General features: G+C 49.1%; 1 protein-coding gene across 14 annotated transcripts in view; it reads right to left on the bottom strand.

The window, feature by feature from the left end:
* The window catches only part of Tacc2 (transforming acidic coiled-coil containing protein 2), a 218,500-nt gene that overhangs the window by 95,663 nt on the left and 109,682 nt on the right, over positions 1-13,155 (bottom strand). For all 14 annotated transcript variants that reach the window (XM_076553746.1, XM_076553760.1, XM_076553742.1 and 11 more), the window contains one exon: positions 7,057-7,182. In XM_076553746.1, coding sequence (XP_076409861.1) covers positions 7,057-7,182 — 126 coding nt within the window. The remainder of the gene's footprint in view (positions 1-7,056; positions 7,183-13,155) is intronic.

Below are 13,155 nucleotides of genomic sequence, written 5' to 3'. Positions count from 1 at the left end.
CGGGCAGGCCTTCCTTGAGGCCAAATACTCAGCTCAGACTGAAAGTGAGACCCAAGGAACAAAAAGGAAACAGCTCTGAAATTGCTGCTGTGGTAAACTCTGAAGTGTCTGCCTGTGGTGTGACAGAAGGGGAACCATGAGAAGCAGGGAGCGCGACTCTGAGCCACAACTTCTGGAAAGGTCCCAGGCTCAACTCCAAAGGTGCTAAGAAAGGCCCTCTATCCAGATATTCCCAGTCACTAATGAGATCTACCAGCACATGGACACCAGTTCCCCCAGGCGAGGGTGTAAACATCCCCAACATGCTGAGCTGCAGATTTCAGAGAGTGGGAGGCAGGGCAGGGGAATGGCCGGTCAATGCCTCCCCTTGGTTTTAGCCACACCCCCTTCACAGAGCTAAGTCTGAGCCTAAGACGAAGGGTGGTATCTTCAAGCCTGACCCAAGCAGAACTTCAGCCGGAAGAAAATATTAACTAGGGGGAAAGTCATCAACAACATCGTCCCCAATTATATAGGAGAGACTTGGACCTGTGCTGGAAGAGGTCTCCAAGTCTCCCCTTTGTCTCGGGCGCCTGTTCATGTGTGGCATTTCCTTCTCTGCCCTGAGCGGCTGATGCAGAAGACACACAGAGGAGATGCAGAGAACAAAATAAGGCTGGTCTCAGATGTCAAAGGCATTTGTGTACAAAGCCCGAAGGTACCTCGCCAGATTAAGTGGCCCACAAACCTCAAAACCGCTCGTTAGTATGAATCATTCAAAACTGTCGATGTTTGACAACTGCCAATATTATAGTATCTCGTGATCTAATGGTCACCAGCTGGGAACACAAAAATTGTAAACAAACACACAAGCGGGCTTCACCTAGTGCAGTAGGCAGAGAGCACGTGGACCTGGAAGTCAAAGGGACTTTCAGTGGAATGCTGCTCTTCAGATTGGGCAATGCCTTTTCTAAATTAAAAAACAACTCCTCCACTTTATGATTCAGTTACTAACTGCCTGATTATTAAAGATTCAGCTAACCTTTGGGAGACAGGTGAATCCACTCAAAGACACAGAACTGTATTGTGCAGACAGTTAAGAACAGAACCCTTCCATGATTTGGGAACAAAAGGAAAAAAGAGAAGCAGGAATCCTGGGTGTCGGCTGCTGTCTCAAAGCCTAAGCTCCACTCAGAGGTCTGTGATCACTCGATGGAGGCCACCACGCCTCCCCAGTGCTGATGCTTCTGACAGAAGTCACAGGCAGCTTCCGCCACCAACTGCTGGCCCAGGTCCTGAGCTGCTGTGACCAGGACAAGGTTGTCTCCACCTAAGTATGTACCACATGTGGGCCCCAGCACAGCAGGAACATCCCCAGGGACTGGAACCATCCAGATTTCTAAGTAGAGGCTTAGGTGGGGCTGATATCTGACGGTCACTGAAGTCTGGCATGAAGCAGGGAGGTGAGTAATTTTCCAATGGTATTGATGGGGCTCCTCGGGATCCAAGGAGAGACCGCCCCCTTGGGGTCCAGACTGAGAAGAACACAATGCAGTGCTCCTGACATGACCCTAACACCCTGTTCCGCCACCTGCTAAGCGACACAGTGGAAGGCTTCCCTTGGAAAGTCACTCTGGCTTTTTAGTTGGGTGAAAAAATGGAACAGGTGAGAGTACAACTGTGGGCAATCTCGTCATTTGTAAAATGTTCTAGAGGACGTGGGCCCAGGCTTCTGGGTCCCCAAAGATGGCAAAAGCAAAACAGAACTGGAACCACGAGGAGCAAGTGTGGTGTCTGCACAGAGGCCATGAAGAAGTCGCTTTCTTTTCATCTGAGGAATACCTCAGAGAGAGCAACCGCTCCCTTCCTGTGAGGAGCACAGGAAACTTGAGGATCTGACACCAGAGCCTCAACAAGTGACCCTGACCGGGTTCTTATCTCTCCCCCTCAGGAGGTTTACACAGGCTCCCACCCATTTTTTGTTACTTTGTTGTTAAATCTTTGAGATCCCCCTCATACAGCAGACAGGCATCCCTGGCAATGCGGTCAAGGTCAAGGTCGACCTCCTGTTCTGCCTCCCTGTTGCTGGGGTCTCAGAAATGGGCCACTGTGCCTGCCTTCATTTTCTTTAAATACCTTTTTAATTTTTTCTTAGATTTTTATTGCATTTGTGTGAGTGTGTGCACATTTCTGCAAGCACATGTACACATATGGCATGGCATGAGTGTGAGGTCAAAGGACAATGTGTAGGAATCCATTTTCTCCTTCCATCACGTGGGTCCTAGGGACTGACAAGTCATCAGACTTGGCAGCAAGGACCTTATCCACTGAGCCATCCTGCCAGCCCTTTGAGTACCTTTTCAAACACATTTAAAATTTTGACATGAATTGGAGAGGTGGCTGAGCGGTGAAGAGTGCTTGCTACTCTTCCTAGCATCCATATCAGGACACTGACAACTGCCTATAACCCCAGCTCTAGGGAATCCAAAACTCTCTTCTAGTCTCTGGGGGCACCTACACACATGTGGCACACACACACACATACACACAAATAATTTTTTTTATTAAAAATCTAAAAAAATAGTTGCGAGTTAAAAAAATTTTTTTTTAGCTGAGCATGGTACTATACACCTTTAATCTCAGCACTCAGGAGGCAGAGGCAGTTAGATTTTTTAGTTTAAGGACAGCCTGATCTAAATCAATAGTTCCAGGGTAGCCAGGGCTACATAATGAGATCTTATCTCAAAAAAAAATAATAAAAAAAGATTTATTTATTTATTTATTTATTTATTTATTTATTTATTTATTTATTTATTTATTATGTATACAGTGTTCTGCCTGCACGTATACCTGCACACCAGAAGAGGGCGCCAGATCTCATAGATGTTTGTGAGCCACCATGTGGTTGCTGGAAATTGAACTCAAGACTTCCAGAAGAGCAGTCAATACTGTTAACCTCTGAGCCATCTCTCCAGCCCCAAAAAACACTTTTAAAAAGTTTTTTATTTTAAATTCTGTTGTGTAGAAATCTCCTCAAAGATAAAACATTGTGACTAGGATGTTCTAAGCCAGTGGTTCTCAACCTTCCTAGTGCTGAGACCCTTTATACAGTCCCTCATGTTGTGGTGACCCCCAACCATAAAACAATTATACAGTTACTTCATAACTGTAATTTTGCTACAATTATGAATCGTAATGTAAATATTTGATAAGTAGGATACCTGATATGTGACCCCTAAGAAAGGGTCATTTAACCCCCAAAGGGATTACAACTCACAGGGTGAGAACTGCCATTCTAAAGGAAGAGGAAACATTCCATCCTGCAGGGAAGCAACTTAAAACTCAGGAAGTAGACAACTCAAAAGCTTCAGAAAGTCCCTGAAACTGACCAGTATCATTAGGCTCCTCCGTCCTCAAGTATCTAGAACAGTAAAGATGGCTGAAAGATGCTCAGAAGAGACTCCACCCTGCTGAGCTGCTGCAGGCTGTACAGTGTGCTCCAGTCAGGAGCTGTCACCCACACTGGAGTGGTCTTTGGTGATGCAGCTGTCTTTGAGTTATTTCTGCTCCTGTAACCCCTCACACACACTCCTGAAAGTCACAGCAGGAAAACTCAGTGATTCAGCAGCTTGGACTGCGGCTGTCTACTTACTTTGGTCTGCCATCGGTACCCTATCTGGGGACAGTAGAAGTTGGTTCACATCTCTCCACAAATATAGTCACACAAGCTAGACAAACAGCAAGCCTTGTTTCTGCAGGAAGGCAAACCACATCCCCTACCCCATATCTTCCTTTATCTCCATCCTACTCTAAGCAGGAAGGGGAAGAGGGTCACTTTTGAGGTTGAAGTCACTACAGCGCTCACCAGGACACGCTTCTTAGCCAGCACTCCAGCAGGTGGGCAGGGGTTGGTCCATCTGCTGCTCGCCACTCACAGCACATGTTCTATGGAGTCCACAGATAGGAGTCAACCAACACCGAATCACTGGGGGTGGGGAGGGATGGGCTCTAGGTTCCTGAGAGCCTCTGCGAAGACTTTGATCAGCCAGTCTATCGAAATACAACCTTCAGTGTGTGTGTGTGTGTGTTTCCATTTAAAAGCATCCTGGGTCACACTCTGATTTACCAGCACCCTAGTCACCCAATGACGTTAACTCCTGCCAGACAGAACAAAGCTTCAGTGAAGCCCCATAGTTTTTTTCATTGGACACATTCGGGCTTCTCTGTACTTCAACACTGTACACGGGTCATTCCAAACAGCAAGGTCACCAACAAAAAGCACAAAAGGTTTCCAGTGTGCCATAAGACGGTCACGTGTTCCCAGCACAAGAGTAAAAACATCAAGAAAGCAGAGCATCCCTGCAACTTCCGGCCGAGAACGCTCATGTTGAGTGATTCCCTTTGTTTCACTGCTCCGAACCCATCTGCAAAGGACTGAGGGAGCCATGACTATTAGCTCTGGGGTTACCAGTAAACCGCAGAGAAGAGTCAAATTCACAGATACTGACTGAACAAGGAGAACTAGCTGTATTTTACAAGACAGTTTCATCACCTTGGGTGACCAAAGTGAAACCAACCAGTGGCAGAGGAACTGCCTCTTTCCCACCATCCTAGCGATACCCTCCTGCACAAAGGTTCAGGCTCCGGCTGGCTTCTCTTTGGTTGAATGTTTCCCTGGTCTTCGGCTCCTGCCTCAGTCCTAGCTGTCCTGCCTCTGGGAGGCAAAGCCAGGAAGCTGCCTACTCTTCAGCACTGAGAGCATCTATGTTGACCTCCCTATCCTGTCCTGCATTCTGTGGTCACCCCTGGTTCATGCTGTAGGTGACATCTGCCAGGTATGAGGTTAGGAGAGTAGCTGGGCAGCCTGGTGCACCTGCCTCAACATGGCTGCTCTATGGCCTGAGCCTGTTAACATTTTAGAGCCTTGGTCTGTGCATCATCCATGGGCCCTGTGAGGATCCACAGATCCACTCAAGATGGTGCACACAGCCATCTTGCTGTGTCTTAGGCAAAAAGAGGCCTGGGACAAGCTGTTTAAAAGGATGGTCCCCAGAGTAGAGAGGGGACCTCACAAGGGCAGACCACACCCCTAGCTGGACTTGTTACCTTGTGTGCCATCTGTAACCATGTCCTTGTTCACCTTCTGACCTAGGTGGTCCCATATCCCCCTTACCCCAACTGTAAGAGAGAAACACCAACGGAGTAAAGAAAACTCCCTTCCTGGCTTCACTAAGGGAGGTAACCCCACTCGTGGCCAGAGGACCCTGGGCCTTCCTAAAACTCCGGGGGGCGGGGGGGGGGGGGGGTCAGCAAGTTGGAGCATCACTGAAACAGGGAAGCAGAGGAGGGGTAGGGAGGAGGGTGACCTGCTACTCACAAGCACCTTCTATACACCACTTGAGTGAAATGTATGTGTAACTAAGAACCTCAGCTGACTCCCATGGTGAGGGGAACACTGAAATCCCTGGCCATCGCTCAACTGCCAAGGCGTCTCTGGCTCTCTGCTGTGGTTTCCTGCCATCTCTCCCCTGCTATTTTTCCTGCACCAGGCAGATTCCCTAGGGAAAGGGCTTCTCCCCCTGCTGCCACCCACCTGCCTATCACTAGTGACCTGAGACACGGAGCCAGGGAGGGGTCAGTACACAGAAGACACAGGTAAGTAGGCAAGGAGCCTCCTTGTCCTCTCCTCGAACCCATGGGCAAGTCACAGCATCTCCCCCTCCATTCCAGGTCGGGTGCTGCAGTCCCAAGAGTCAGGAAGACAAGTTCTTCCCTTGGAGGAACGCCCCGAGTAGTGGGGGAGATGGACTTGGGTGCAGGGAACTTACAGACTTTTAGAAAGGGCAGCTGAGTTGAAAGGAAGGCTCCTTAGAGGAGGAGACCTGAGGCACAAGCTCCAGGATACAAAGTCCCTTTTCTGCTCTGCTCACCTAGGCTCCCCTAGTGCTTCGCGGGATCTGGCAAAACGCAGTGACTTTTCTGACATAAGCATAAATTAAAATGTATACAGATGGAGACTATGTCAGGTAACATTGTCAGATTGACAGGACCTAGAGCCGCCGAGGAGACGCGTCTCTGGGCAGTCTGGGAGGGACTTTCCAGACAGGCTAACAGAGGAGGGAAGATGACCCACCCCAACCGTGGGTGGCCCTGTGCCCTCAGAGGAAGTGGCAGAGCTCCGAGTTCATCTCTCTCTGCCCTGACTATGGGCACTAAGTGACCAGCTGCTGGACGGTCCTGCGGCTGTGCCTTCTGTGCCCCGATGGACTGTGCCCTCAAACTGTGAGCCAAAACAAGTCCTTTGCCCCGAAAGTTGCTTTTGTGGGGTATTGTCATAGCAACAGGAAAGGTAACTAATAAAGAGACCCCAGAGTTGATATGAATGTGCACTGTGTAATTATTTATATAGAGGAGTGTGTGTGTGTGTGTGTGTGTGTGTGTGTGTGTGTGTGTGTGTGTATAGAGAGAGAGAGAGAGAGAGAGAGAGAGAGAGAGAGAGAGAGAGAGAGAGAGCGAGAGAGAGAGAGAGAGAGAGAGAGAGAGAGAGAGCCAGCCACTGTAGACCAAGCCTGGTCTAAATGCAAAGGCTACAGGCAAAGGGGAGGTAGGTGAAATTGAATCCAGGCCAAAGATGGGGTGGCAAAGAGCTGGGGTGTGAAGGGCAAGGAAGAAGGAAAGATTGTAGGGAGACAACAGGACAGAAGACGGAGCTGAGAGCCCAGGTCTCTGCGCCAGGCAAAGGCCCAGGAACCCGGCTCCTCCTCCCACGCTCTGCTGACTCCTCTGTTCTCTGATCATCACCCAAAGACTGACGAAAACAAGCAGCTGGCCCAGCTGGTGTCCCAGGCGGCCAGCAGGTAGCCAGCGCCTTACACCACGTCCTGAGACGGCACACACATTCTCTGGAGGGCTTCCAGTGTCCCTTCAGAGTATAACTAAGGCCACAAGGAGCTAAGCCCTGGCACGTACCTACTGTGTTCAGAACAGGTCTACACTGTGAGAGGCGAGTAAGGGCGTGGGACGAGGGAAGAGAAGGGAGAGCCCACGGGGCCTGGGCTCAGGCAGCCCCAGCTGTACCTGTGGACTGTCAGATGTGTAGAGACTGAGCTGGCGCTGCCACCATGATGGGAAGAGTCAGCTAAGGGTGCGTGTCCCGGGTCTGCAGGAGCAGCAGGCTGGATGACATCATCAGTTCCAGGGGCGCTATGGAGAAAAAAAAAAGTCAAGAAACTCAGAAAGTTCCCAGGAGATGCAGATGTGTTTTAACATCTGGCCCTGGGCAGGGCTCACACCCCCTTTCCATAACAGGAAGGAGATATCTGTCCAAAGATAGGTCCAGGAAGAGTGCTTTACTCCTGGCTAACCACAAGCACGTACGGAGACCTGTAGGAGGAGGTTATCATATTCCATATACAGTCGTCCAGCAACCCCTCCGGGGTGCTGGTTTCATCACCACTTAGAAACAAAGGCACAGACAGGTTGAATAGCTCGAGCCTGACCTCAGCAGCCACGCTCTCCATCACCACACTTGGCTGGGCCCCAAAGGTGGGGGAGTAAGAGAAAGGTGAGCAGCCACCAGTGCAGGGAGCCATTCCTACAGCTGAAAGCCATGATTAGGAAGGAGCCCGACATTCTGCAGCACAGCAGAAGGTCACTGTAATTAGAGCGTAGACAAGGGGGCGGGGTGACTACAGAGGGGAGAAAGGGACAGGAGGCAGGTCACAAGACCAAGTGGAGAAACGAGGACTTGGTTGTAAGCCAGAGGATTAACCTGCAGCTTCTGAATGGTCAGGCACCAGCCAGGGCCCTTGGCATGTGCATGAGTGAGAGTGGGTGGGCCCAGGAAATTGCCTAAAACTACGTTCTAAATACCAGTGGGCAGGTCCACATGTATGCCCACGCATTCATCTTCTCTATGGGTCCTACCCACCATTCCAATTCCTCTGGGGCAGATGCTGGAGCCCCATGGCTACACACAAGGGTCAGAGAGATCATACAAGGAAAGCAGGAGTGGGGGGCGGGAGTGGGGGGGGAGGGCCCAGCTTGGAGGAGGAGGAGGAGGAAAGGCCACGATGCTAGAGGTCTTTGGTGGAATACAGCTTGGAGACTCCTCAATTGTGGACATGATCAACTTTCTAAATATCACAAAGTCAGAGGAGAAAAACAGCCTGGGAGCTTTGGCAGCACACACAGAACATTGTAAAAGACTCGGCTTCCTTCAACACACCGTGGTCTTTCCAAGATACTATTTTTTTGTTGTTGTTGTTTTTGTTTTTTGAGACAGAGTTTCTCAGTAGCTTTGGTGCCTGTCCTGGATCTCAGTCTGTAGACCAGGCTGGCCTCGAAATCACAGAGATCTGCCTGCCTCTGCCTCCCGAGTACTGGGATTAAAGGCGTGCACCACCACCGCCTGGCCCAAGATACTATTCTAAGTTATGATAAAGGCTGGGAGTAAGGAGACTGTAGTTACGTTAGCAAAAGTAACTGGAGGTGACCAAAACATCCAACAGTGGGGACCAGTTCATCAGATTAAGGCACAGCCACAGAACAGATTCATTTTGCAACGGTTTAAGAATATTGGTAGGGCCGGGAGGTAGTGGTACACATATGCCTTTAATCCCAGCACTCAGGAGGCAGAGGCAGGCAGATCTCTGTGAGTTACAGGCCAGCCTGGTTCACAGAGTGAGTCCCAGAACAGGCTCCAAAGCTCCACAGAGAAACCCTGTCTCAAAAAATTAAAAAAAAAAAAAAAAAAAAAAAAGAAAGAAAGAAAGAAAAGAAAAAAGAAAAAAATTAGTGGTAGAGCTTTAGGCATCTAGGTGGAAATATTTTCATTACTAACTGAAAACAGGAAAAATAAACTATGGGCCACATAATCGAGCTTCATGTGCCTGTGTGTGGCAGGGAAGCAAATAATGACCGTCCAAATGAGCCAGCAAGCAAGGCAGAATCTGTGCCAGGTGTTAACAGCGCAATTCTTTTTTCTCAAGCTGAGCATGTTCTTCCCCTCCATAGATTTCATATCTCTTTTCTAGCTCTTTAAAAGAAAATATAATTATATTCCACTTTATTGTGCATGTACATGTGCATGCACATGTGGTGGTCAGAACACAACTTCCAATACTGGGCATTAAACTCAGGTCATCGGGCCTGGCGGCAGGTACCTTTTGCAGCCGAGCCATCCCATGGGCCCGGTTTTCTGGTTCCGTGCTGAATGAATACCACGAGTATAATCAACATAAATAAGAAAATATATTTAAGAAAGATTTTAAGTGCCAGGGAACGGCTTTGCTCCCTATCTTAGTGGATGTTTTGTGACATGGGCACCATCAGAGCAACCCACTTCGGAGCTCTGCCCTCCCCAGTGAAGACTTGCCCTCACCTGCCTCACTCTGAGCTGGAAACACACCCACTCTCCTTCGTTAGACACCACCAGAGAAAATGAAGGTCCAAGAGAGAAGTTTCCAAAAGCAGACGTCCACCCACCCAGAGGATGGAATGGCATTTTTCAAAGAATACTGACACTTCCCTGAGTTTTCTGAACAGAAATAGTTTCTGGATGACATTTTGACTAATATCCTGATCAGTTATGACGTTAGCGAGCAAGTATGTTATTACATTCAGAAACTGTCAATGATGTCATCTAGAGGGCTGGATTCCAGAGCAGCCCCACTGTGGGATCTCTGCCAGGTGACTTCTGGGGACTTTAGCTTCTCCAGATGTAAGAGGGAAGGCCTGGGCTGTGCCATCCCGCGGGGCTCCCTGATCCAGTCACGTCCCTCACTCTGCTAACTAACTCACCTCTCTCTTCCTGCTGTTTGCACAGCTCTCTGCTAAGATTTGCTATGGACTGAAGACATCAGAACAGTGTGCCCTGCAAGCATTAATAAGTTCCGGTAATGGTCTGGCAACCTCTTGTATAAAAAATGAAATTATGATTTGAAATACACATGTATGTGCATATAGAGTAAGCTGAACTATAGGTAATTGCTAAATATCTGTGTTTGTGTGTGCGTGTACATATATCACATTCACATTGTACCACCAGCTCGGAGACCTTCCTGACTTACTTCCTGGTGGTCTGGTTAAGCTTCAGATAGCTTTGGATGGGGCTAAGCCCATTTCTGGACAGTTAGAGATTCTTTATAAAACATTAGAGATGGCTCAGCAGTTAAGCACGCTGGCTGCTCTTGTAGAGGACTTGGGCTCGGTTCCCAGCTGCCACCTGGTGGCTTGCAACCATCTGTAACTCCAGTTCCAGGGGATTCAATGCCCTCTTCTGACCTCTGTGCGCACCAGGCACAAATGTGGTACACATACATGCAGGCAGGCAAAACATTTATACACATAAAATAGTAATCTAAAAAACATTTCTTCAGCGGATCTCTCTGAGTTCCAGGCCAGCCTGGACTACACAGTGAGTTCCAGGCCAGCCTGGACTACACAGTGAGTTCCAGGCCAGCCTGGACTACACAGTGAGTTCCAGGCCAGCCTGGACTACATAGTGAGTTCCAGGAGAGTCAGGGCTACATAAAGAGATCCTGTTTCAAAAACTATTTTAAAAAAATTTTTATTTAAAAAAAAAAAAAAAAACTTTTCTTCACAGACCTACTGTCTGAAGCTATAAAAGCTTTCTACATTCTACTAGTGACTAACATTGAGTCTACAACGACCAAAATATTTTTCAGGGGGCAAATTTTGGTTAGAGATTTCAACTCTGGGCCAGCCCTGGAGACCTAGGCAGCGAAGGTTGTGCAGTCGCTGGAACGTGTGGGGAGCTTATATCACTTAGTGCCTCTCTCTCCTCAAGGCTATGTGTCACTATGACAGACGGAGGTAGCAAGGGCCTGCCTCCAAGAGGAAGGTGCTCACGTACTAGTGTGAAAGGGCCAACTCACGCCTTGGGCTCCACACACTTAAGTTCATCCATGCCCCATCCATATCCTCGTGGGCACCAGAGTGAATTACATGAGACCACACACTACAGGTTGACAGGCTAATCCAGCGTACGGTGAATTCAAACTCCAAAGAACAGCTTCTCAGGTGTGGTATCTTAGTGTGTGAGGGCCATGGAACATGCGACTGACAGCCTGCCTGTACAGCACTGCTCTGCGTCTCTCAGCATTCTGGAGGCTGAGGTTTCATAATCAAAGCCAGCAGGTCTGGGGTCTGATGGGGGTCCTCCTCCAGGCTCGCAGTCTGTGCTCTTTCACCGTGTCCTCACCTGGTGGAAGGACACAGGGAGCTTCCTCTGGTTCCTTTCATGTAACGTTCGTCCCACTCAGGAACGCTCACCCTCAGGCCTAGCCATCTTCCAAAGTCCCCACCTTTTCATACCACCACCTGAGTCTTAAAGTCTGTGCTGGCTAGTTTCATGTCAGCTGGACACAAGCTAGAGTCATGGAGAGGTAGGAGTCTCAATCAGGAAAAAAAAAATGCCTCCATAAGATGCAGGCAGTACACAAGCCTGTAGGGCTTTTTCTTACTCAGTGACTGGTGTGGGAAGGCTGAGACCATTGTAGGTGGGGCCACCCCTGGGCTGATGGTCCTGGGTTTCAAAAAAAAAAAAACAGGCCAAATGAACCATGTGGAGCAAGCCAATAAGCAGCATCCTCCACGGCTTCTGCATCAGCTCCTGCCTCCAGGTTCCCACCCGATTTGAGTTCCTCAAAGGACTCCAGATAAGTGAGCCCTATTAACCTTTTCCTCCCAAGATGCTTTTGGACGCGGTGTTTCATCAAAGCGACGGTAACCCTGACTAAAACAGGGTCTTAACACGTGAATTTGGGAGGATACAGTCAGACCCTAACAAGGGGTACCCAAGGAACAATCTGCCACAGAAACACAGGATTCTTCCAGGGCAAAGTGCTCTGGTGAGGTTCTCAGGATATTCTAGGAATAGCTGAAACAAGCAAAGGGCATCACTGGGTCAATGTATGCAAAGAGCCTTGCCAATTCAAGACAGTTTCTCAGGCTGGAGTGCAGCCCCGTGTGAGGTGGTTCCACCCTCAGCACCCCACAACAAGACAAACATTCCCTCCCTCTCCCTTCCTATTTGGTTCTAAACCCGCTGGCTTTCCTTCCCTTCCTCTGTGGACGAGAGTGGTGTGGAGGGGAGAGGGCAAGGGTAACAATGGCATAGGGAAGATCAGGGTCCTAAGGACGTCACCAGCACAGGGAGGACAGCCAAGAAACAGCACCGGCAAGATCCAAGGCAGGACCGTCCAGGCTCTCGCGAGAAGAGGGTCTGTGAGCACAAAACGTGATGGGGCTGGAGAAAAAGGAAAAAGAGGTTCAGGCGGCGATCGGAGGTTATCGGCTAATCTGGAATAGAGGCAGAGAGACTCTCATGCATGAGAGCCTCAAAAAGGGAAATAAGGGACTGGAGAGATGGTGCTCATCGGTTAAGAGCACCGGCTGTTCTTCTGGAGAAGTGGGGTTCAATTCTCAGCACCCACATGGCAGCTCACGAGGAACTGTAACTCGAGTCTCGTAGGATCCAAGGACCTCCGAGGGCACTGCACATACATGGTGCACAGACATACATGCAGGCAAAACACCCGTACACACAGAATAAAAATACAGGTTAAAAAACTAATAAGAGACAGAAAAGACAGCAAGTATTGGATCACAATCCATTGAATTAAAGTAACAATCCATGTATCCATATGGACTAAAATGATGACAAGGACAGGTGGATGTATGAGCAGAAAGGAAAGCCTTCTAGTGCCATATTCGGATGAGGAATGGTGGAAATAAAGATGCCACCAGTAAGGACCCATCATGGAGGAGGTGAGTACGGGCCAGGCAGGGGCCACGTGAGGATACTAAGGCAGGTAGGCGGTGGTGTAAAGAAGCAAATGGTAGTACGGTCTCTAAGCATCTTCTACCAAACGCCATCTGATCACAAAATGAAAAGTGGTAGCATCATGGTAGAGAAGAAGGCTCCAGCTCTACCAGGTATTAACCAGGGCCACCTGCCACCACTGGGAAGGCCCAGCTCCACTTCTGTGGAGTCCCTGCCCCACAGATGGACAGTTGGTCTGCTCACAGATGGACCTAGATTGAGGGACTTTCTCCGTCATGAAACAGCTGTGGTCTTCAAGGTCATGGGAAACTGGAAAGAGGAAAACAAGATTCGAGACTGAAAGAGAGTGGGTGGGTATGACACAGGGC

Source organism: Peromyscus maniculatus, chromosome 1 (genome assembly GCF_049852395.1).
Source record: "Peromyscus maniculatus bairdii isolate BWxNUB_F1_BW_parent chromosome 1, HU_Pman_BW_mat_3.1, whole genome shotgun sequence".
Classification (NCBI taxonomy): domain Eukaryota; kingdom Metazoa; phylum Chordata; class Mammalia; order Rodentia; family Cricetidae; genus Peromyscus; species Peromyscus maniculatus.
This window is presented reverse-complemented; position numbering and strand designations above follow the sequence as displayed.